Here is a 21,251-nt window from a genome sequence, read left to right as displayed (position 1 = left end):
TTGCTGTTGTGCGCAGTAAATTATGATATTATCATTTTGTTAGTTACAGCGATTCCCAACCATAGTAATTGCATAACAGCAAAAGAACCTGGGCTGACTTTCATCAAGCTTCTCCAAGAGCCAAGAGCTGAAATACTACAGCTATTGCAGCAGTTACTAAAATTACAAAACAAACTCCATCCTTTCATTTATGGTCTGAGACACTTGATAAACAGCCCGAAAATGCACATTTGTGTTTTGGACTTGTGATGAGCCTTGGTAAAGCTGTGTGTTATCATTTCGTCTGTGCAGAGAAGGGGACTGGTGGCTGGCGCGCTCCCTGACCACCGGAGAGAGCGGTTATATCCCCAGCAATTATGTGGCTCCATCTGACTCCATCCAAGCAGAAGAGTAAACCCCTTTATTTTTTTTCTCTCTCTCTCTCTCCCTCTCGGTGTGACACTTATCGGTCTTTCACCAAGCGCATGGAAAGATTAACCCTCAAACTTTGTGTTCTTTGGAGCTTTCAGTATTATTACTTTTATTGTGAATCAGAAATTTGATCTTAAAGGAATAGTTTTCCATTTTGGGAGGTAATTTTATTTCATTTTTTTGCTGATAGCTATGTAAAAATAGCACCAAAGCTACAGCGAGTTCACAACAGCTAGCCAGGTTCTCACTAAAAGTAGTGAAATACATGAACCTAACCATTTAAAAGGGACTACTGCTGCATATTATGCCTCAAGTTTGAAGTAATGAGGTCAGTGTATGTGGAAAATAATACTTCAGCCAAAAGCTTAGGCTTCTAAATACTTGATTTCAGACAGTCTCTTATACTCTGTGCTCCGTGTAAAGGTGGATGTCTATTATGTGGTCATATCAGGCACTCTGGCTGTGAGGGCAGAAGCACCACCAGATAGTCAAGTCCAAGAATGCTGGAAATGAGTGTCACAGATCCCATTTAAAGCTCACTATGAGGCTACGAATGTAGTTGCAACTTAGCAAAAGGACTAGAAAGAACATAAAAATTGGGCTTGCTGGCAAGTGAACTTTGTTACTATTTGACTGTATTTGCCTCTGTTACCAGTCTTTAAGATAAGCTAAACTAAGTGAGTGTCTTTGTAATGTAACACTGACTTGATCTTGGGCTTGATGCTGGGATGATTCAACTTCAACTCGCTGTAGTTCAGAAACCTCTTTCTCTGCTAAACCTCTCATGCTAACCTGCTTGCTTACAATAAAACTCACAAACTAACTTTTTGTAACAACTTCGTTTCTCACCTTTGCCTCTTTCTCCATCAGTCATCTCAAACTGGCTCTAGAGTCCAGGTAAGCAGCTGTTGCACTGTAGGCACTTGTATGCACTGCATCTGGAATAACCGAAACCTTCTGAGACTATACGCGAGTTCAGCCTCGATTTCCCATTCCCTCTCTTTCTCCCACTCATATCTCCTTCCCCTCACCAATCTGCTCCCTTGTGTCCCATGTGTTGTGTCTCGACCTCAACCAGGTGGTACTTTGGCAAAATCACACGCCGCGATTCTGAGAGGCTGCTGCTGAGTTTGGAGAACAGGAGAGGGACTTTCCTGGTGCGAGAGAGTGAAACCACCAAGGGTAAGTTGAATCACAATTGAAACTGGAAAACGGTGAAATATCTGAATGACTTAGTTAATTTGTTCTCTAATCAGAAACTCCCTGTAACTACTATTTTGGCATTGATCATCAGACTGTTCGTTAAATATATCTAGTCTTGGTCGTAAAGTAGCTCCAACATTACTTTCCTTACTTCCTTACTCAGTCGTATTTAAATATCATCTAGATATCCTTTTTAGATTTTCTAAAGTGTAGTTTGTGTACAAACTGATCCCTTAATCTGTTAAAAAAAACTTTGAACAAACAAAAACATTATTGCTTCTGGAAATTGTAAGAAACCTATAAAAGGCAATTCACCACAAGCAAGAATCAAGAGATCATGTGTTATCCCACTGATTTAGCTGATCTTCCCACTAACTCATCCACAACACAGAGTTTTAAAGATGGCATACAACATACAGTGAGGCAGGGATATGATTTGCATGTAGATTGTTTTTTTTTTTTTTTTTAATATATTGTGAATAAAAGGGTACTGAACTGAAAACACAGATGCATACAATATTAATATTTAATGTGCTGTAGGAGAGTTTCTGATTGGAGCTCTATCAACAGATGTTGATGGTGGAAACACCATCAACATCTGTTAGTTTGCAGTGCAGTTTTTCCAGTTTTTAGTCATACAATAACAAGTTGAGGTGTTTCAGGCATGCAAGCTGTGTACATGTACTTTTTGTTAAGACAAAGAAATAGTTAAAAGCTTGCCTGCATTTTTTAGGATCTGTGATTGTTTCTCTGATTTTAAAAAGTGTTTTTTCAAACCACACTCATCCCTATTGAACAAAACTACTCCTGAATCAGTGATTTCTGATATCCTTCAAACACCAGCCCGAGGGTTTCTCACAAGTTTTCCTTTATGACAGAGTATGAGAAAGTAAAATTGTAAATGTAAAACTTTTAGGACCTGGGCGTGTAGATTTTTATTTTTAAAACCAGTCTACCCAGGGAACTTTTTTTAAAAATCCCAGAAACATAGTGTGCAGTTATTTTTACACCTCTTCGTATATCTTTCTATGAACTTGTAAAATGTTCAGATTTCAAAATGAATTTTCTGTTCTTTGACATATCAAACTAAAAAGGCACCGAGGAGAAGAAAGCAAATTCTTTCTACAGTAAGGCAAGCCTCCCTGCTGCTCACTGTGCTCCCCGCTGCGCCGTGTCAGTCATGTGGCAACGTGGGTACAGGGAAACAAATCAGGCAGATGGGAAAAGGTTGGATGTGATGCCTGTGGGACTCAGTGTAGAGAGATGGTTCTGATAGGCAGCTACTCTGATGCTGCTGCTGCAGCAGCAAAATAGTCTCTTCGGGCTCAGTCAGTGGTGTGTATATGTCGTGTGTACACACTGGTACATTACAGGATTCCTGTTATGGAGCAGATGTATGGAATCTGGAGAGACTGAGAAAAGATTGAAGGTAGGGAAAGATAGGCAGAAGGGGAGTAGGTGGGTGAGCAGGAGCAGAGGCGAAATACTGGGTGAGTGAGTGAGACAGAATTAGGTCATTGTGGAGCTGAGGCTATACAACCACAGGCCATATTGCCCAGTTCAAAAATAAAGAGAAAGGCTAGGCATCGCCTTGGGCCAATCTGTGAGTCAGACTGGTTCTTGGTTGACCAGCACTGCCCTCTGGTGTTGCAATGAACACACTGCCCACAAGAATGGACTCAATTACTCTTCATTCTGAATGTCAAATGTTCTGTTACTTTCCACCAGGTGATTTAAAAGAAAGAACACAGATTTAACATCATTTGATGAATCAATGCTATCAGTGTCTTTTCTACTTTGTTAATTGGTTATCGTTTCCCCCAGGTGCCTACTGTTTGTCTGTATTGGATTATGACAACACAAAAGGGTTAAATGTGAAGCACTACAAGATCAGGAAGCTGGACAGTGGAGGCTTCTACATCACGTCACGCACCCAGTTCAACTCCCTACAGCAGCTTGTCAATCATTACCGCAGTGAGTTCAGTGCAGACAAAACGCTTTTTAGCTTCCCCTCCCCAACAGAGTCTTTAGTAATTACACAAATGAGCAGAGCGGCTCTAATATTCATTCACTCATTCTTTTAGTTAAACCTTTCCTGTGTTTCCTGCCCATTATCTGCTTTACCACTGACCAGCTTCACAATCTTCCCTCCCCAGAGCATGCTGATGGATTGTGTCACAGCCTAACAGACATATGTCCTGTACTGAAGCCTCAGACTCAGGGCTTAGCAAAGGACGCCTGGGAGATCCCGAGAGAGTCTCTCCGTCTTGACATAAAGCTTGGACAGGGCTGCTTCGGAGAAGTCTGGATGGGTGAGTCAGGCTTTATTCCTTGAATGGATATTCAGTTATTTTCTCTGGTCACAGCTATTGTAAGACCAAAGTGCATAAAATATTTTAGCCCTGCATGACTGAAAAATTGCACAGCTATAACTACTGATAGCTGATTCTGATTAGAATATTATTGCATGATCACTGTCGATGCCAGTGAAAATAAAATGCCAAACGTTTTAGAAATTTGCCCAATATGCCCTTTAAATATGCCAACGTCACTTCTGGAACATTTTCAGTGTGGCTGCTTTTTTTCAAATTGTTCAGTAGATCTTTGTTTCTGTCGCTTTGCATTTTTTCCACTACAGTGTGCAATGAATCTTCTCCAGTGTATGAAAACAATGACCTGTCAGTTAGAATTTCATTTTTTGGGAACGTGGATGAACTGACAGGGAGGCAAATTAAGTGTAATGGAGGTTGGTGCTGGTGCCACCACAAAGCTCTTGTGTTTTCAGGCACACCCAGGTATGCTCAGGTCATACCTACTGACTGTCCTCCCACAAATGTCTTAAGGCATGACAGTAGAAATCAGCAATCATTTGTCTTTCTGAAAATTACTGGAAACTACCAGTAATTAGTTTTTAAGCAGAAATGTTTTGTTGTCAGAAAAGGATGGTCATGGAGCAACGTTTAAAAAAGCAACCGTATACAAGACTGTCCAGAGGTGCATTAGAAAATTATTTTAACGCTTAAATGACTTCAGTTTTAATGGGGGAAAGCTGGAGTTGAATTGTTTAAATTGTAACAATCAATACTAATGTTATACTAATAACATTTGTTTTAAATCAGGAACATGGAACGGTACAACGCAGGTGGCGATCAAGACCCTGAAGCCCGGCACCATGTCCCCGGAGGCCTTCCTGCAGGAGGCTCAGGTCATGAAGAAACTGAGACACGAAAAGCTGGTTCAGCTTTACGCTGTGGTGTCTGAGGAGCCGATTTACATCGTCACAGAGTACATGGGCCAAGGTCAGCGTGGGGTCCTCACTCGGTCACATTTAAATATTTTTTCAGAGTACATTTTTTCATTTGTAAATGTAAATAATAATAAAAATGTGTAGTACTTGAAATATTATTTGATTATGACTCGTCGAAATCATATTTCTAAGTCTAATTAAAAGATGGACACGTCTTGATGTGATTAAGCAGAAACAGCCAATAATTGAGCTAAACTATGACGTGTTTACTGCCTGGGAAAAAAGAAAGTTCTAGACAATGAATTTATTTATAAATAAACATCATTTCTGCATACATTTTTTTCAAAATTTAAAATGAATTTCAGGAATTTCATAGGCCCAGTGGTGATTAACTTATTCTAATCCGCACTAACAGGTAGCCTACTGGACTCTCTGAAAGGGGACATGGGTAAGATGCTTCGCCTTCCCCAGCTGGTGGACATGGCCTCACAGGTCAGTGCAAATAATATCCCGTTTTATTATTTAATTGTTTGTTACTTTTCTGTTCTAAAACAGAGATTTGCCCCTTTCTCAGATTGCTTCGGGGATGGCTTATGTCGAGAGGATGAACTATGTGCACCGTGATCTAAGAGCTGCTAACATCCTGGTGGGAGATAACCTGGTTTGCAAAGTGGCTGACTTTGGTTTGGCTCGCCTCATAGAGGATAACGAATATACTGCCAGGCAAGGTAAAAGTATAAGGGTAAAAAAGACAGCATTTATTTTATCATGCAGTTTCTCCATGTGACACAGTAGCCTTTCTCTCTGTGTTTCTAACACCAGGCCAAATATAGAGTATTTCAAAGGCATCACATATCTATTTGGATTTTGTGATGTCACAGCTGTTGAACAGCAGGAAGCTCTGCCAGTTGGTTTTTTGTCTCAGCCTGTTTACAATGATCTAATTTCAGCCTCCTGATAAACTTGTTCTCTTGCAGGTGCCAAGTTTCCCATCAAGTGGACGGCCCCTGAGGCTGCGCTGTATGGCCGCTTCACCATTAAATCAGATGTATGGTCATTTGGGATCCTACTGACTGAACTGGCTACTAAAGGCCGAGTCCCGTACCCAGGCAAGTATAGATAATTTTGTTTAAGGCTTTATTATGGTTGAAGGAATTTGAACCTCAAAACTTAATGCTTAAAGGAAATGTATGTTTATTTTTTCCCTATGAGAGACTAAATAACACATAAAAAATCAATCCTAAAGGTCATTTGAGATCTAAAACAACTGGTCATAATCCCAGATAATCCCAGATTATAAACCCACAGTATGTGTCTGTCCCCTTTGGAGGTTGTTCTGAGGATCATTAACCCAATATTGGTCATGTGACCTGGATAACCTACACAGACTGTGCATTTCCTAAATTTGGTGACTGTAACATTTTTGGCTTTTCAAAAAATATTCACAACCCCTTTTTAAAAAAAGGTCATCCTGTTTTTAGTAACTCTCAGGAGTCCTTCTGTTTATGAAGTATGTCAGTTTTGTGGTCTCTTCATAGTCAGTGTTTGCTGAAGGACCAGTCACAGCTTTCAAAATGCTGTTAAAGAATGGAGAAAGCCTGCATTTGTTTATGATGTGATTGAATTCCTATGTGGGTTATATCCAAGGCCTTTGTTGACTATCTAGTCAGAATGGAAAACTCCCACTAGCTCATCCTTAATAGTACTAGCCCTAACCAGATTCCTGAAAGTGGTCATCTGCATCAGTTAGCCCACCTACCACATCCATCAAGAGTCAGTCTTAGTTTATATTTATTTTTATTATTATTATTTTTTGTCTCGCTCCTAATGCTTCATTGTATCAATCTTATTGATTTGTGGTCGTGTTTCAGCGTTCCAGTTCTGGAATATCGTGGCACCAGAGAATAATGGGTTTCTGAAAGTCTTGTGTTTTTATAAAAAATGAGTTTGGCTGCTTCACAATAAAATAAAAAGTGTAACCACTAGGGGGCATCAGTTAGCATGCACTCAGAAAGGTTTCTGACTGAGTGGCCTGAAAGATTTGCAAGACAGCCATAATAAGAGCTGGTTGACTTCTCTAAATACTCTGTGACATCATACAAATATGAAAAAGTTAAAAATTTTGGCCTATATTTTGATAATCCAGTTTGGATTACACGTGTCTTAAGAGTAAGTGCTGCTGTACTGTCAACCCTTAGGAGTTTTATTAATAACTTAGTGAAAGAAAATAATTGTAAAATATGCATAAAAATAATAAAAAGATCAGAATACACACTTACCTAATAATTCTGTATTCTGTGTATAGCATAAAGATGTCTTACTTAGTACTCCAACTATGGATATAGTTTTTCAGCCACATACCTTTCATAATGCTTTATTTTCTCTACCAGGTATGGTGAACCGGGAGGTGTTAGACCAGGTGGAGCGTGGTTATAGGATGCCGTGTCCAGCAGAGTGCCCCGAATCCCTTCATGAGCTGATGCTGAGCTGCTGGAGGAAGGAACCTGAAGAGAGGCCAACTTTCGAGTACCTGCAGGGCTTCCTGGAGGATTACTTTACCTCCACAGAGCCTCAGTACCAGCCAGGAGAGAACCTGTAACCCAGTTGGCAACATATCTGTGCACACAGTATGGATGTGCATAACTGAGCATGTGCATCGTCTTTAAAGTGCATGGATAATTGTGTGTGGGGCGGTTGTGTTTTGTTTTGGGGTTTTTTGTCTAATGGGGCAAAGAACTGACACATATTTGGGTACAATCATTGATCCTGCGTGACATCAAACCAATCAGCAAAATCCAGTCTTTCCAAAGTCTCTCCAACATTTCCAGTTTGAGAGACTGTTTTCAAGGTATGGTATTATTTTTCAACAACCCAAAACAGGCAAAGAGGTGTGTCTTCCTTTTATGTGTTTGTAAGGTGTCCTAATAAGCCTTCCTCATGGGTTCTTCCTATATTATTTCTCCTGACTGATCTTATAATTATCACCATCAATGACACAACATGGCCTACAAGACAGCATATCAGTCAAACATGGGTGGGTGTCCAGAGAGTTAAGTTTATTGGTTACAACAGGATGTCTCTTTTCGTCACATTTTCTTTGGGATCCCCTTCGAAACGCACACGCTCAGACACCGTCTTCCATTTTTCTGCTCAAGAAGCATCTATGTGGTACCAACATCAAATTTTAAGATATTATCGATCTCTTTAAAAAGAATTTGCTATTATACCTGGATCAACTGGAAATTTTCCATGGTAACACTCCAGTTTTTAGCACCACACTTCCTCTGTGCAACATTGAGGCTTGTTTCTGGACTGCTGTGAGATTTTGTGATGTGAAAGTGATGCGAAAGTCTCTTTGACCAGCTGGACTAATTGAGTTATTGCTGTGACCAACATACAGCTCAACGCAAAGAAGAAAAGAGGCCGTCCCTGTCTCTATTTGCTAATTGTGACTTTTCTTAATCTATAAAGATAAATGGCTACTGATCACTAAAGATCATCTCAGGATGGAGAAAACAAGAATTCTTCTGTGAGGATTTTTGTGCCAATGAAAAATGTCTTTTTTACTCTCTTCTACTGTGTAAAAGTGTATTTTAATACTCTGGACTTTTCTTACAATGAAGCTTGTGTTATCTAAACAGAGGTTATGCTGTTCTGTTCTTCTTAAAGGATAATCCGTGTACACCTTTGGATCACAATTGGATCACCAGCATGCATTATAATCTGTAAATTTACTTTCAAGCATTCGCATTAAAATCAGGTGAATGTCCCCGTGCAGTTCTCAACTTCATGGATATGAAGACGATTTTTAACCAGCAGTAGTATTTCACTAATGAGTGCAAGTTTTAGGACAATGTTACACTGGAGATATTGTCATTATGTTCTTATTAAATATGATAAACGAGCAGCAGTATGGTTATGCCTCCCTGATGCCTATGGGAGGCAGACTACAAAGCTTTCCCATGACCATGGTGGCAGGTATAGCAAAAAAAATTGGCTTCTTGAAACCTAATTGTAAATATTCTTAATGATAATATTTGTATATATCTTTATAATTTATTACTTTAAAGAATAACCCAATTGTTTATTTTGCTTTCTGGTACTTTTCTGGGTTACATAACATCTTAAAGTATAAGATTAATCATAGTTGCAACACTTCTGAGCACAGGTATGTTTCTTTGTGCACGTATTTCTGTGAGACCTTTCTCAGTTGAACATTAACGTGCCAGTTGTTTCTCGCCACATACTGATAATCTACCAGCATCGATGCTTCCCATAATACAATCAATACCACAATGTTTACATCGTGATGACCTTTAGATCATTTTGATGCTGCTATACAGGCTGAGAAATTAGCAGGTAATCGCGTGTCATTCTTGTCAGACATATTGCTTTCATGAATCTTCGACAGTGTTGTGCTGCCACCTTCTGTTGTTCCTCGAGTGGGCTCTCCAGCCGGGATTTCCCAAAGCACTGCTGGTTAAGGCTGAGTAACTCCACACAAAAGGATGATGCAGCTGCCATGAATAGGAGCTTGATATCTGTGTTACATCTGCTGTGCTGCACGGATAAAGAATGCAATGGCCTGCAGGTGTCGTTGGGTTGTTTGCATCGTTTCCTTTTCCTGCTGTCTCATTGAACGTTTGAGCAAAAATATGGATAAAGTGCATGAAAAAGATCATATAGTCAGTATGCAGCCTTGCTAATAAGCCAAGGGCATTTCCTGTGGGGTTCTGTGGGTCTCCTTTCTGGCTATGCAGATATTTTTAAATCAGTGATATTCCTATATATACTCTTTTTCTACTGTATCCAATGGGAATTTTCACATAACTCTTTGTTAAATCCTACTGATTACTGTTCAAATTTGAATAAAATTTGTATACTGCCTATGACACGCGCTTTTGATTATTAACTGAACAAATGCTTCTTTAAAAAAGAAAGAAAAACATACCCACACAAAGCAGCAATGTACACAAAATACTTGATTATCCTGTTCTAAGACACAAAGGTAATCTTCCATTGACCTAGAAAAAGATTTGAAAGCATATTTATAACGACATGCAACAAACAGTAGTGTCAAATTTTTTATCTACATATAAATAGTCTAATTACAAGACTTTTGCATAGTCTTTATTTCTTCCTATTTCTTTTCCAAGGAGCCACAATTTTTCTTAAATTTGTGCTTTTAAGCAATAGTTCTTTCAAAGTTTTTCTCTGCATATATTATCTGGTTTTTCACTCATTTTCAGTCTAGTCCTTGTACCTGAATATTTTAAGAGGAATTGTGTATTGTGTCTACACATAACAACTTGACAGCTAACTAAAATTGTATCTTTAGGCATTTTGTTACTAGATGCCTGTCACAAGAGCACATAACTTGTTCCCATTTGTTTAATTGAATCAATGAAAAGATACCAAAGGTAATACAGTTTGACAGGCATAAACTGTATTTTTTGAACCTGCAATGTGATTCCTGAAGATTTTTAGCAAAAAAAATAAAAAAAAATTGGCATATCTCAGTATGGTGTACAGTCTGTCTTTACAAAAGGTGAATGGTATCTAAAGGCCATGTCCTTAAGAAACTGGAAAAATCCCAGCAAAGAACTGACACTCAACCTGAGATATGCATCTACTGTCCACTGAATCCTCATCAAAAACATGTTTTACAGATGCATTTCAACCAGTGGTGTGGGGATCTTCTCAAAATTGTTGGAAATCTAAATGCAATGTCATCTAGTCTGGTTGGCAGTGGCTTCATTGTTTCAGCTGGAAAATGATCCCAAACCTGGACGCAACAACAAATAATGGAAGATTATCAGCCTTTGATTGGCCTCCAAAGGGCTCAGACCTCAACACTACTGAAGTACTAGGGGGTCATCTTGATAGACAACAAAACAAAAGGGAGCCTGCATCTATTTATGAGCTTTGAATGTCCTTCAAGAAGCCAAGAGAATTATTCCTAATGACTACTTAAAGAAACTACAAGACAGCTTGCCTGAGAGAGTTCAGGAGAGTTAATCAATAAAGGTGGTCATACTAAATACCAAACAAGTCTATCACAGTGCACCATGGACAGTCAGATGTAGGGCTAACACATAGAGTCAAATAATTAAGTAAAATAATTTGATAGATATAGCACAAGAAGCTTATTTCGCCTGCTCCCGTATACATACGGAATGAATATGCATATTTAACATATGCGGCGGGTGCCCTTCCTGTCGCAGTCTCCAAGGGATATAGTTCTATGTCCCCTTTCCGGTCTAAATCCGGGGATCTTTCGAGTATTTTATATATGGGGGACTATGTAGCCTACATTATCCGTGCCATTATGAAGTAATGGTAGAAGTTGTAATTAATGTATTTTCAAGTATCCTTTTATTTGTTTCTTTTCTCTTGTAAAAGAGAATAAAGTAGGAGTAGAAAGTTGGAAATATTCAAGTTAAATAAATTTTAGTTCTTCTTTGACATTAAACATTGTTTCACGATATGGTTGCGCCATGCATTTTCTTAACGTGTAAAACCCACTGATGACATGTTTCTAAAGTATAATTGGATAATAATAATAATAATTATAATAATAATAATAATAATAATAATAATTATTATTATTATTATTATAATTATTATTATAATTATTAAGAATAATAATAATTATAATAATTATAATAATAATAATATTATTAATAATAATTAGAATTATTATTATTATTATTATTATGTACAGCAGTATTAACATGAATTCTGAGTTGTGATCACAGAACTTGTCGTCCGCGTGCATCGCCTCACAGCTCATCACGTGGGGCTCGCGCTGTGTAGCTTTACAGAATGTCCCGGAAGAGGCTCCACTAGTGTAGTGCGGGCGCGAGGTGCAGGTGAGGCAGTCCACGTCCTTACCTGTAAACAAAGGAGAAAAAAAACGAAAAAATGGGAGCGACAGCATGGACACAGTTTCAAGGAAACCCGCTTCTAGGTCGACCTCAGAGCTGGTAATGTAATGTTGTATATTGTGCCTGTATTTCCCCCCCTCTCCATTTCTGAGTCGGGTACTTTTTCTGTAAGTTTTCAAGTTTATTGATTGATGGGTCGTCACGTGCTGCTGTCTGAAGCGTATCTTTTAAAATTATCTTCCATCATAAAACACACAATTAAATCATTTAGTTTTTATGATGCAGCTCTATAAGATATATTATCTCTCAACTTAAGTCAGCTCCTGCTTCAGGGTGCAATTTGCAATCTGCAATCTGGCTGCTTGCATACAGTAACATGTTGGGACTGCATCCTGCTTGGGCACAGCAGAACGCGATCAGTGCCACGCCTGCTCATTTAACAGTTTCCTATGATTGTGAGATCATAAGTATTAAAAAAATGCCAGCACAAAGTCTAGGTACGTGTTCAGGAAATAATCTCTCTGTTTCCTCTCAAGTCTTCTTCGCGTCGCTCATTCTCCTTTCTCTTTCTCTTCTTTTATGTCCTTCTGTAAACCTGCCAGGCTGGACAAGAGAATATGATCCATCCACGAGTCTGATAAACACAGCGTTGCTGCCAAACAAAGTGGACAGAGCTTACACGTGTATTAAGGTGGGTCAATCCACTCGAATCCAGTCCACTGGCAGTGAGTGAAATTAGGTCAAATTACCTTTCAGTCCTGCTATTTTCTGTCTGATCATGCTGTCAGCAACAACATTCCCGAGAAGACTTGCTTCTTGCCTAGAATTGCTTAACAGAAGTCAGATGATGATGATGGTGGTGGTTGTGTGTTGTTTTACCTTTGTCACAGATGACACTTCTTTTAGCGTGGCCATTCTTAAACTTGTATTTTAGTGTGAGAATATTTTCTTTTTTAACACTGCAACACTTACAAAAAGGAAATATGTCTGTGGGCTTGTGGTTTCTGCTGTGCAGTTTTACATGTTTAAGAAGGGGGGGAAAAAAGAACATGACCACAGATTATAAAAACAGCAGCCTCCCTGAGAATTAGATCAAAGTATCAAGTCGGCTGTGTGAGCTATTTTTAGTTTTTAGATTTGACAGTTTATTTTGTCTTCAAAGAGTACCTCACTCTTCTTAAATGTTCTGTTTTTAACGGGAGGAGCGGTTCACTTCATAGCCTGCTTGGAGACAAATAATCACAGTCATATGTGACTCCTCAGTCTGCTATATATAGCCTGTAGCTGTGTATTCTTGTCAGTTCAATTCAGTTATATTTATATAGCGCCAAATTACAACAACACTCAACTCAAGGAACTTAATATTGTATAAGCACTTGGTTACAGTGGGAAAGGAATGTCTCCTTTTATACAGGTAGAAACCTTCAACAGAACCAGGCTCAGGGAGGGGCAGCCATCTGCTACGACCGGTTGGCGGTGAGGGCAGGGAGACAGGAAAAAAGACACGCTGAGAAAAAGAGCCAGAGATTAACAATAACTAATGATTAAACACTGACTGGTGTGTAAACACACAGAGAGTGAAACACAAAGGGTATTATATACATATATAAGGTTGATAGCTGTATATAATAAAATAAGATAAGATGATTTAAGGTGTAATTGGTAAATTCCTGCGTTAAAGCCGCCAAAATATTACATAAAGTACTAAGGTTTAATAAATCCTAGAAAATAGAAAATAAAGTTAAAATCTACATAAAATGCAAAAAGGGTAAAAAATAATAAATATTTCTAAGCTATGTAACAAGTTAAACATTCGAGTATTAAAGTAAAAATATACAGTTAGATAATTTAGTTGAACGAGAGCTGTTTTTGTTTTTTTTCATTTGCACTGTGCCTTTTTAGTTGAAGCTAGTGTTTTGCATCTCCATGGAGGTTTATCTAACACACCAACACAACTGTTTGTCTTTGTGTTTATGGTAGGTTGTGATATCTCTTTAGTGACTGACAACTGTCCTGCACAGTAACAAGCATTAAGTCAATAAACAGAATAAGAGGAGTGATTTATTTCATGTTTTTTAGCATCTTGTCATATGGACTCAAAAGCTGCCTCGTTTTGATGTCCATTTTCAGGAAACTGTAGTAAAATGTGAGGACGGGAATGTTGGCCTTAGGAAAAGCTAAAATGCAGTTGTGTTCACATGCATACGGGGCCAGTCATGCAAAGCATGCACATGTACTCTCTATAATGAAAGACTTTATGTCTCAGGTGGAGGGCAAGAGCTGACAACTTTATAGAAGAGAAGCGTAAATACCAGTAAATGGTACTGTGATAGTTACAGGAAATGTCAGCCTCACACTTTTGGTGTCATCTGCATTTTCTTCAGCTTGCTGTTAGGAAAGCGTTAACTTGTAAATTTTCAGAATTCACCTTTCAAACAGTGTATTTGTTTCTTAAGGATGCTGTTGACTTAAAAGATTAGCATGTTGCTAGGAGGGCCACTAATTCTAGGTTAGTCAACAATCTTTGCCAACATTGGGTAAATGTTGACCGAGAATATATTAGCTCATAGCTCCTATTTTAAACCAAATATTTCCCACAATGAGACATGTATTGTTCAGCAGTGTTTACTGTTCCTTTTAACATTCTTTTGTTCTACACACATCGTAGAGGCTTCATCTGATGGACACTAGGGTCAGATGGTGTTGAAAACCTATAGCTGTACTCTTTGTGCTCAGTGTTACATCTGCAGTAATATCGTACAGAAATGTGGTTTCCGTCTTCTTAGAGTTAGGTCCTCCCCTCACAGGCCCATATTCACGCAACGCTGTGCATGACTTGCAACCAGAGATGTGAGGTTGAAAAAAGATCCACGGGTATATTTCTTTAATTGCTAAGATTCTTCAGAAGTCAAAATCTAGGCCATTATCGTTTTCTTATATTCGATTTATGTTTCATCTTCTCTTGTTGGTCACTTTTCTTTGAACCATAAGACATCACTGAAGCATGTCTGTCCTAAAAAGAAATAGTTGTATATAACTTGGTTTTGCCAGGGTTAAGACAAAAGAATCACCAGCAGACCAAACACAGGAAACCGTGCTTGAAATGCCAGATTGTTAATATGAGTTTGTTGTCTACTGCCTTTCCTTTTCCCATAATTTATTTTATCATATTATAAAATATCTTTGGACTTTGAACTGTTAAGCAGACAAAGCAAGATCTTCGGTGTAGGCCCTGCCCACCATGTGTTTTTAACTACCCGTCATCAATTAATAGCAAAAGAATCAACAGATTAGCTGAGTATAACATTACATATTAATTTTCACCCCTTTTGTTTACTAAAAAGTAAACATATAAAACACATGTGTTTTAGCCACATGTTTCTATTACACTGTGTCCTCTTTCTTACAAGCAAGTAAATTTCCTGAGACTGCATGTGAGAATGACACATCAGCTGTGGGCGGGCTGTTTGGTTGTAAAAAGAAAGATAGAGAGGGCCCCATGGAGGAAGTTAGTAATGACTCAGCCTACCAGGTGACATAAAGCCATCAGTGTTCAAACATCTGGACTATAATTAAGAGCACACGAGGAGGGAAATTCCCACAACAAAGCATGTAGGAGTTTTACATGACTGGACCACCTCTAAACATTACACCAACAAAGGCTGTAAACGGTGGGAAACGTTTGATCATTTACACGAACCTATCCCGAGGAGGTGCTACTTCCAGGTAGGAAGAGATGATGTCACGATATAACTTCTTCTTTCACAGCTACTCAACCCAGTAACCAAAAGGAGCTGGTCTTCTTGACATCCTCAGCTATGGCGAGCCAAGGTCCTGTCAACCCTTCACATGCTACGTTTGACCTCTTTGTCCAAGCTCAGACCTGTAAGGATGTAAAGCACCATTTCACTCAGCTCTGCAGGCAGCTGGAGATCGATCCGAAAGATTTCGGGAGCTTTTACGCAAAGTTAAAAGAAAGACTGAACTACTGGAAGGCCAAAGCTTTGTGGACCAAGCTTGATAAAAGAGCTTCTCATGAAGATTATCAGCAAGGAAAGGCCTGCACTAAAAACAAGGTACAGACAACTAAAGGTCATTTATTGTCATTTTCAAAAGATTTGAAAGATTTTGATGTAAGAAGTTGAGATTGTGGTTCTACTACTTGCATGATAGAGATTCCTCTTTAATCGCAGCTACATTAAAAGAGTTAAATCGCATCTCGTAGCTTTTCCAGAGATTTGGATTGTGTCACAGAATCTTCATTAGTAGAGGAAGTTTATCCATTTATGTTGTGGGTCATTATAGTTTGCAACATGTGGATCATTAATTGATTAGGTTAGGCCATGAATACTGCTGTCCACGAAGACTTTCTGGCATTTTATGACATTTATCTTTCTCAACTTTGTGTACTTTAATCTTCATTGAATGCTTTTTTGATGCATTTATTTTAGTCAGAACATAAATGTATCAACCTGTGATAATAATTAGAGGTGGGAATCACTATACATCCCACAATACAATATTATTGCAATTTTTTAAAATATTTTGCGATATTCAGATTCTGTACATAAAGGTAAACTTTATCAATATTCATTTTATCTAATATCAAAGTCTCACACTCAGTCTTTCTCTCATTTCAGTTTTATTGTTGACAAACTGAACGGTTTGTATTACAGTCTAGTCCAACTTAACTGAACGCAACCATCTGGTACAATTATAGCTATTCTGAACTATGCAATTTATGAAAACTATGCAGCCCCTTCAGCAACTGAAGAATTTGAAAGTAAATTAAAACAAAATATAATTTTACATTAAATAAAAAAGTTTTAAACTTCATTAAAATAAAACATGTCTTAAATTAAAATAAGTAAACTGTCATGTTTATTGCTGCCAAAAAAAAGTTAAACACATTTGGACAGTGAAGGAATGTCAGGATTCTTGCTCAGAAAAAGGATCAACATGCTCTGAAGTCAGAGCACAAAAACCTTTTTTGTAACAAAATATTGATTTCTGCTGTCCCTGTATCGATACATTATTAGCAAACAAAATATCACAATACTACACAGTATCGATTTTTTCCCCCCACCCCTATTAATAATGGTGTTTCCTTACTTTAATAGAAACCATTCTATGCCTAAAATTATAACAAAAAAAGTTATTAAAAAGATCATACAGATTATCTATAAGTGCTTTTTTTTCTAACCTTTGCTGCACTTGCAGATCGATAACCGCAGCCATCAAAGCCAACAATTTATTTTCAATTCAGATGTCATATTTGATTGTCTGTGACTCTGTAGGTTTTTTGCATCTCTTCCCTTTAATTTCTTGTTAAATGTTTGCCCTTTATATATAATTCATGACACTTTCACATTCATCAAATGGCTTTATACTAATTGTCCTTCAAGAGCAGCTTAAAATCGTTCTCGCTTGTCCTCACCTTTTGCTTTAAAAATGTTTTATTATCGCGTCCATGCTGAGGGTTTGCTGATTTCCTCTCTCCTAGTGCCTCGTGCTGGGTGCTGGTCCATGTGGCCTGAGAGTGGCCATTGACCTGTCCCTGCTGGGGGCTCAGGTGGTGTTGCTGGAGAAGCGGGAGACATTCTCCAGAAACAATGTTCTCCATCTGTGGCCCTACACCATCTATGACCTCCGCGAGCTCGGAGCCAAAAAGTTCTATGGCAAATTCTGCTCTGGCTCTCTGGATCACATCAGTGAGTGCCTCAGTCAGTTATTAGAGTGAGAGGCTATATATAAAACCGTTTTGAGCCAGTCTGAAATGAATTAAATAAACTCACTGCATTATCATTGTTTGTGGGGCTCCCATTCTTTTAGTATTACATGATACAATCTCAAATTTCAACCGTGTTGTTGTTTTTTCACTTAATCGTTGCTAATCAAACAAAATGGGCTCTTAGATTCACAATTTCTGTATTTTCCATTCATATTTTGTGGCTTTATTACCTTTAAGTTCTGGTAGGTCAACACGAGCAAATTTCAGACATCACATTATTGAATTTTCTTAACAGAAGAGTTTTTAAAGAGAGAATTGCAATATTAGCAACCATTTTTTAATCTGTGCACGACTGATAGTAATTGTAGCATTTTGGTTATGCTGCATACACATTTCTCATGACACCCACATATATTTTTAGGCATCCGTCAGCTGCAGTTGATTCTATTGAAGGTGGCACTCCTCCTCGGGGTAGAGGTGCACACTGGAGTGGAGTTCCAGGGTTTGATTGAGCCCTCGGGAGAAAATGGTATGTGCGTTTAACAACCATCCTCATCATCCTGCCTATTAAGTTTGCTTGCTTTATCCACTGTTGTTGTTGTTGTTTCTCAAAACTGGAAATATTCATAGACCACCATCATGTAAAGCAGTAAACTTGTGATGAAATCCGCTTAGGTGCAGAACATAAAAGTTTGATGTGTTTCTGACAGGTTGGATGGCCAAACTGCAGCCCCGGTCTCATCCTGCCGCAGCCTTCCAGTTTGATGTCTTCATCTCTGCTGGGGGAGGCAGGTTTGTCCCCGATGGTGAGACAAATACTTATGCATGCTTGAATACTTTCATTTCCCACTGATGCAACAAGGGCTACTAAGCAATTTCACAAGGCCTAGTTCCAAATTTACCCGAGCAGTCTTTTTCAAAATGTAGCATTTCATCAGCTAAGTTTCCTGTTTTTCTTCTTACCCAAACTCTCAGGGTTCAAGCACAAAGAGCTGCGAGGAAAACTGGCGATCGGCATCACGGCCAATTTCATCAACAGACACACAGCTGCTGAGACCCAAGTAGAGGAGATCAGTGGTGTAGCTCGCATCTATAACCAGAAGTTTTTCCAAGAGCTACTCAATGAGACTGGTAGGCATCCCTGTGACATCTGCAGTGAAAAAAAAGAGGAGGACATCTTAATTTGCAGTGAAGCAGCTGTCTGCTCTTATTTATAGTATAATGTTTAAAAATTAAAGCAAGAAAAGAGAAAATAGTTGGCTTCGGACGAACTTGTCTTACTCTGCAGCGTTCACTAAGCCAGAACCTGAATTGGGAAGCTGAGTCACTGAACCAAGAATATTTTTAATAACAACATGAGTGCTTTTATTTTCATTTAATTTTTCCTTTGTCGCGCCTTGCTGAATGCAAGCCTCAAGGCATGAAATAAATGTTCACACTGCTGCTTCGGGTTCAGCGAGATGTGTGAAACAAACAGCAGTGCTAATTTCCTGTCAGATTGTTAACTATTGGTTAACCTGCCTCAATCCTCTGAGCTGATTTATATCTACTGCACTTATCATCAGTGAAACGCTTTAGAGGAACTGAACTGTGTTTGCTGTGCTCACACCCCCTTTGAATGACTGTCTAATCAATCCACACTGACTTTCCCTGTGTAGGCCAATAAGCTCTCCCATTTTCAAACTGGTTAAACCAAAAGAGAATAGCAAACATTCTATTGAGAGAAATATGGCACTGAGAGAAGCTGCAGAAACGCTTTTGCTTTCAGCTTACCTCATTCAACCTCTCCTCCATACTTCCTCTCTCTCCATTCTCCATTCCAGGTATTGATTTGGAGAATATTGTCTACTACAAAGACGACACCCACTACTTTGTCATGACTGCCAAAAAGAAGAGCTTGTTAAAGAAAGGGGTCATTAAACAGGTGAGAATGACACATCTATTACTGAGGAAAAGTGTGATTCTTATTGGCACGAGCTCTATCTCTGGCCAGTAAAGAAAAAGAAACAAACCACGTAGATGAAACAGCCCTGCTGCTGCTTCAATGCAGCGACACTAAAAACTGTCAGTCATCTCTTCTTTCTCTGCTTCCTGGCCCCTCAGCTAATGCGGCAAACCAAGTGTAAGACATGTCATCTGTGTAAGAGAAGCACCAGAAGTCGTCCGATACACTTCTCCCTCTATATCTGCAGGATCATAATGATGCAGAACAGCTGCTGGCCCCTGCAAATGTGGATTACGAGGCTTTGTGCAACTATGCTTATGATGCTGCCGACTTCTCCACTGGCGGCCGACTGCCTGACCTCCAGTTTGCTCAGAATCACGCCGGCCAGCGGGATGTGGCGATGTTCGACTTCACCTGCATGCACCGTGCTGAGAATGCCTCGCTGGTCAAGGAGAGGAGAGGGAAGAAGTTGTTAATTGGTCTTGTTGGAGACTGCCTAGTGGAGGTAGGGAGCAGCAATTTGAGGTCTTTTCCCTTAATTCATATCCTTAACAGTGCTAGATAACTGCGGGACAGAATATTGTATTGAATTATATTATGCTGCTTCCTAATGCCATACAGTTAATGAAACACTGGAACTAAAATAAATAAAAGTAACTTCTAGTTAACTTGCAGAAAATTGCAAAGCAATTGCAGACATCAAAGAATCAAAGAACCAAATTGGTGAATTAACACATTAATAAAGGCATTCTATTAAGCTTATTTTCATAACAGTTATTTGAATTTTGGGATTTTACAAGAGAAGTTTTGCATCATTCACGATTTAAAACAAGTAGTTTTAGCTCCTCTTCCTTTAAGGCCGCCCTTTGTTTGAGCCAACTTTTTAATTGGATGCCCTTCACAAAATTTTAAACAGCAGATTTTTGGGGTTGTGGCCAGAGATGTCCTCATATTAGTGATATCCAGTCTCACTGACATCATCAGGGTCTGATTTAGAAACAGACTACTTTATCAATCCTTGAGGAAATTATTATTATTTATTTTTATTTTTTTTTATACCTAGCATGGGTATAAATAATTGCTTCATGCTATTAATTGAGCATGAAGCAATTATTTTTACACTCATAATCTTAACAACAGTGTTGACCATATAATGATTATAATGGTGCGTGTGTGCGCTGACTCTGACACTAAAAATTAGCACAGTCATTTTTAGTGCTTTAGCAAGCTGATGTTTTTGCAGGAAGCACAGTCTAACGTGTCTACTCACTCTGCGTCTGCCTGACTAGATAAGCGTCTGCATGAAGTTTTCTCAAAATAAGGTCGACAGGATGTTTCATTTTACACCACACAGGCTTTTACGGTTAATATATTTCTGTGGTTGATGACACAGCACACTCCACTTACTATTAATTAATTGATAAAGTGACATTTTCTGTTACAAAGTGACATTAAGTGCGTGCTCTCTGCAGCCTTTCTGGCCTCTGGGTACAGGCATCGCTCGTGGGTTCTTTGCTGCTTTCGATGCAGCATGGATGGTCAGGAGCTGGGGTAATGGGGTCCCACATCTCAAAGTCCTGGCTGAGCGGTAAGTACATTTTATACAGCTGATAATCTACAAACGGTTTTATTTCATGATCTCACATTTTGAGATTAGATTTCCTAATGTAGTTGCTGCCAGCTTGTTTACTTCTTACACTGAATGTTTATTAAAAGAAAGCTTTACTTTTTGTTTCCTTACAGCAAAGACTACAGTTCTAATTAGGGATGCACCGATACCGATACTGGTATCGGGTATCGGGGCCGATACTGTAAAATGTGTGTGTA

General features: G+C 38.8%; 2 protein-coding genes across 7 annotated transcripts in view; both read left to right on the top strand.

Annotated features, from left to right (window-relative positions):
- Positions 1-9,748, top strand: part of src (SRC proto-oncogene, non-receptor tyrosine kinase) — a 29,996-nt gene extending 20,248 nt beyond the window's left edge. For 2 of the 4 annotated variants that reach the window (XM_085145815.1, XM_085145816.1), the window contains 10 exons: positions 292-390; positions 1,282-1,308; positions 1,490-1,593; positions 3,439-3,588; positions 3,771-3,926; positions 4,734-4,913; positions 5,277-5,353; positions 5,436-5,589; positions 5,839-5,970; positions 7,252-9,748. In XM_085145815.1, the coding sequence (XP_085001941.1) occupies positions 292-390; positions 1,282-1,308; positions 1,490-1,593; positions 3,439-3,588; positions 3,771-3,926; positions 4,734-4,913; positions 5,277-5,353; positions 5,436-5,589; positions 5,839-5,970; positions 7,252-7,460 (1,288 nt within the window). In that variant the 3' untranslated portion in view covers positions 7,461-9,748. The remainder of the gene's footprint in view (positions 1-291; positions 391-1,281; positions 1,309-1,489; positions 1,594-3,438; positions 3,589-3,770; positions 3,927-4,733; positions 4,914-5,276; positions 5,354-5,435; positions 5,590-5,838; positions 5,971-7,251) is intronic. The other 2 variants (XM_085145818.1, XM_085145817.1) reach the window with 1 other exon arrangement.
- Positions 9,749-11,678: 1,930 nt separating this feature from the next.
- The window catches only part of mical1 (microtubule associated monooxygenase, calponin and LIM domain containing 1), a 27,430-nt gene continuing 17,857 nt past the window's right edge, over positions 11,679-21,251 (top strand). Inside the window, exons 1-10 of one of the 3 annotated variants that reach the window (XM_085146212.1) lie at positions 11,679-11,847; positions 12,351-12,439; positions 15,517-15,824; positions 17,252-17,459; positions 17,901-18,008; positions 18,190-18,285; positions 18,455-18,610; positions 19,303-19,403; positions 19,672-19,929; positions 20,897-21,012. In XM_085146212.1, the coding sequence (XP_085002338.1) occupies positions 15,567-15,824; positions 17,252-17,459; positions 17,901-18,008; positions 18,190-18,285; positions 18,455-18,610; positions 19,303-19,403; positions 19,672-19,929; positions 20,897-21,012 (1,301 nt within the window). In that variant the 5' untranslated portion in view covers positions 11,679-11,847; positions 12,351-12,439; positions 15,517-15,566. Of the gene's footprint in view, positions 11,848-12,350; positions 12,440-14,014; positions 15,825-17,251; positions 17,460-17,900; positions 18,009-18,189; positions 18,286-18,454; positions 18,611-19,302; positions 19,404-19,671; positions 19,930-20,896; positions 21,013-21,251 lie in introns of all 3 variants that reach the window. The other 2 variants (XM_085146213.1, XM_085146214.1) reach the window with 2 other exon arrangements.

Source organism: Neolamprologus multifasciatus, chromosome 20 (genome assembly GCF_963576455.1).
Source record: "Neolamprologus multifasciatus chromosome 20, fNeoMul1.2, whole genome shotgun sequence".
Lineage (NCBI taxonomy): Eukaryota > Metazoa > Chordata > Actinopteri > Cichliformes > Cichlidae > Neolamprologus > Neolamprologus multifasciatus.
This window is presented reverse-complemented; position numbering and strand designations above follow the sequence as displayed.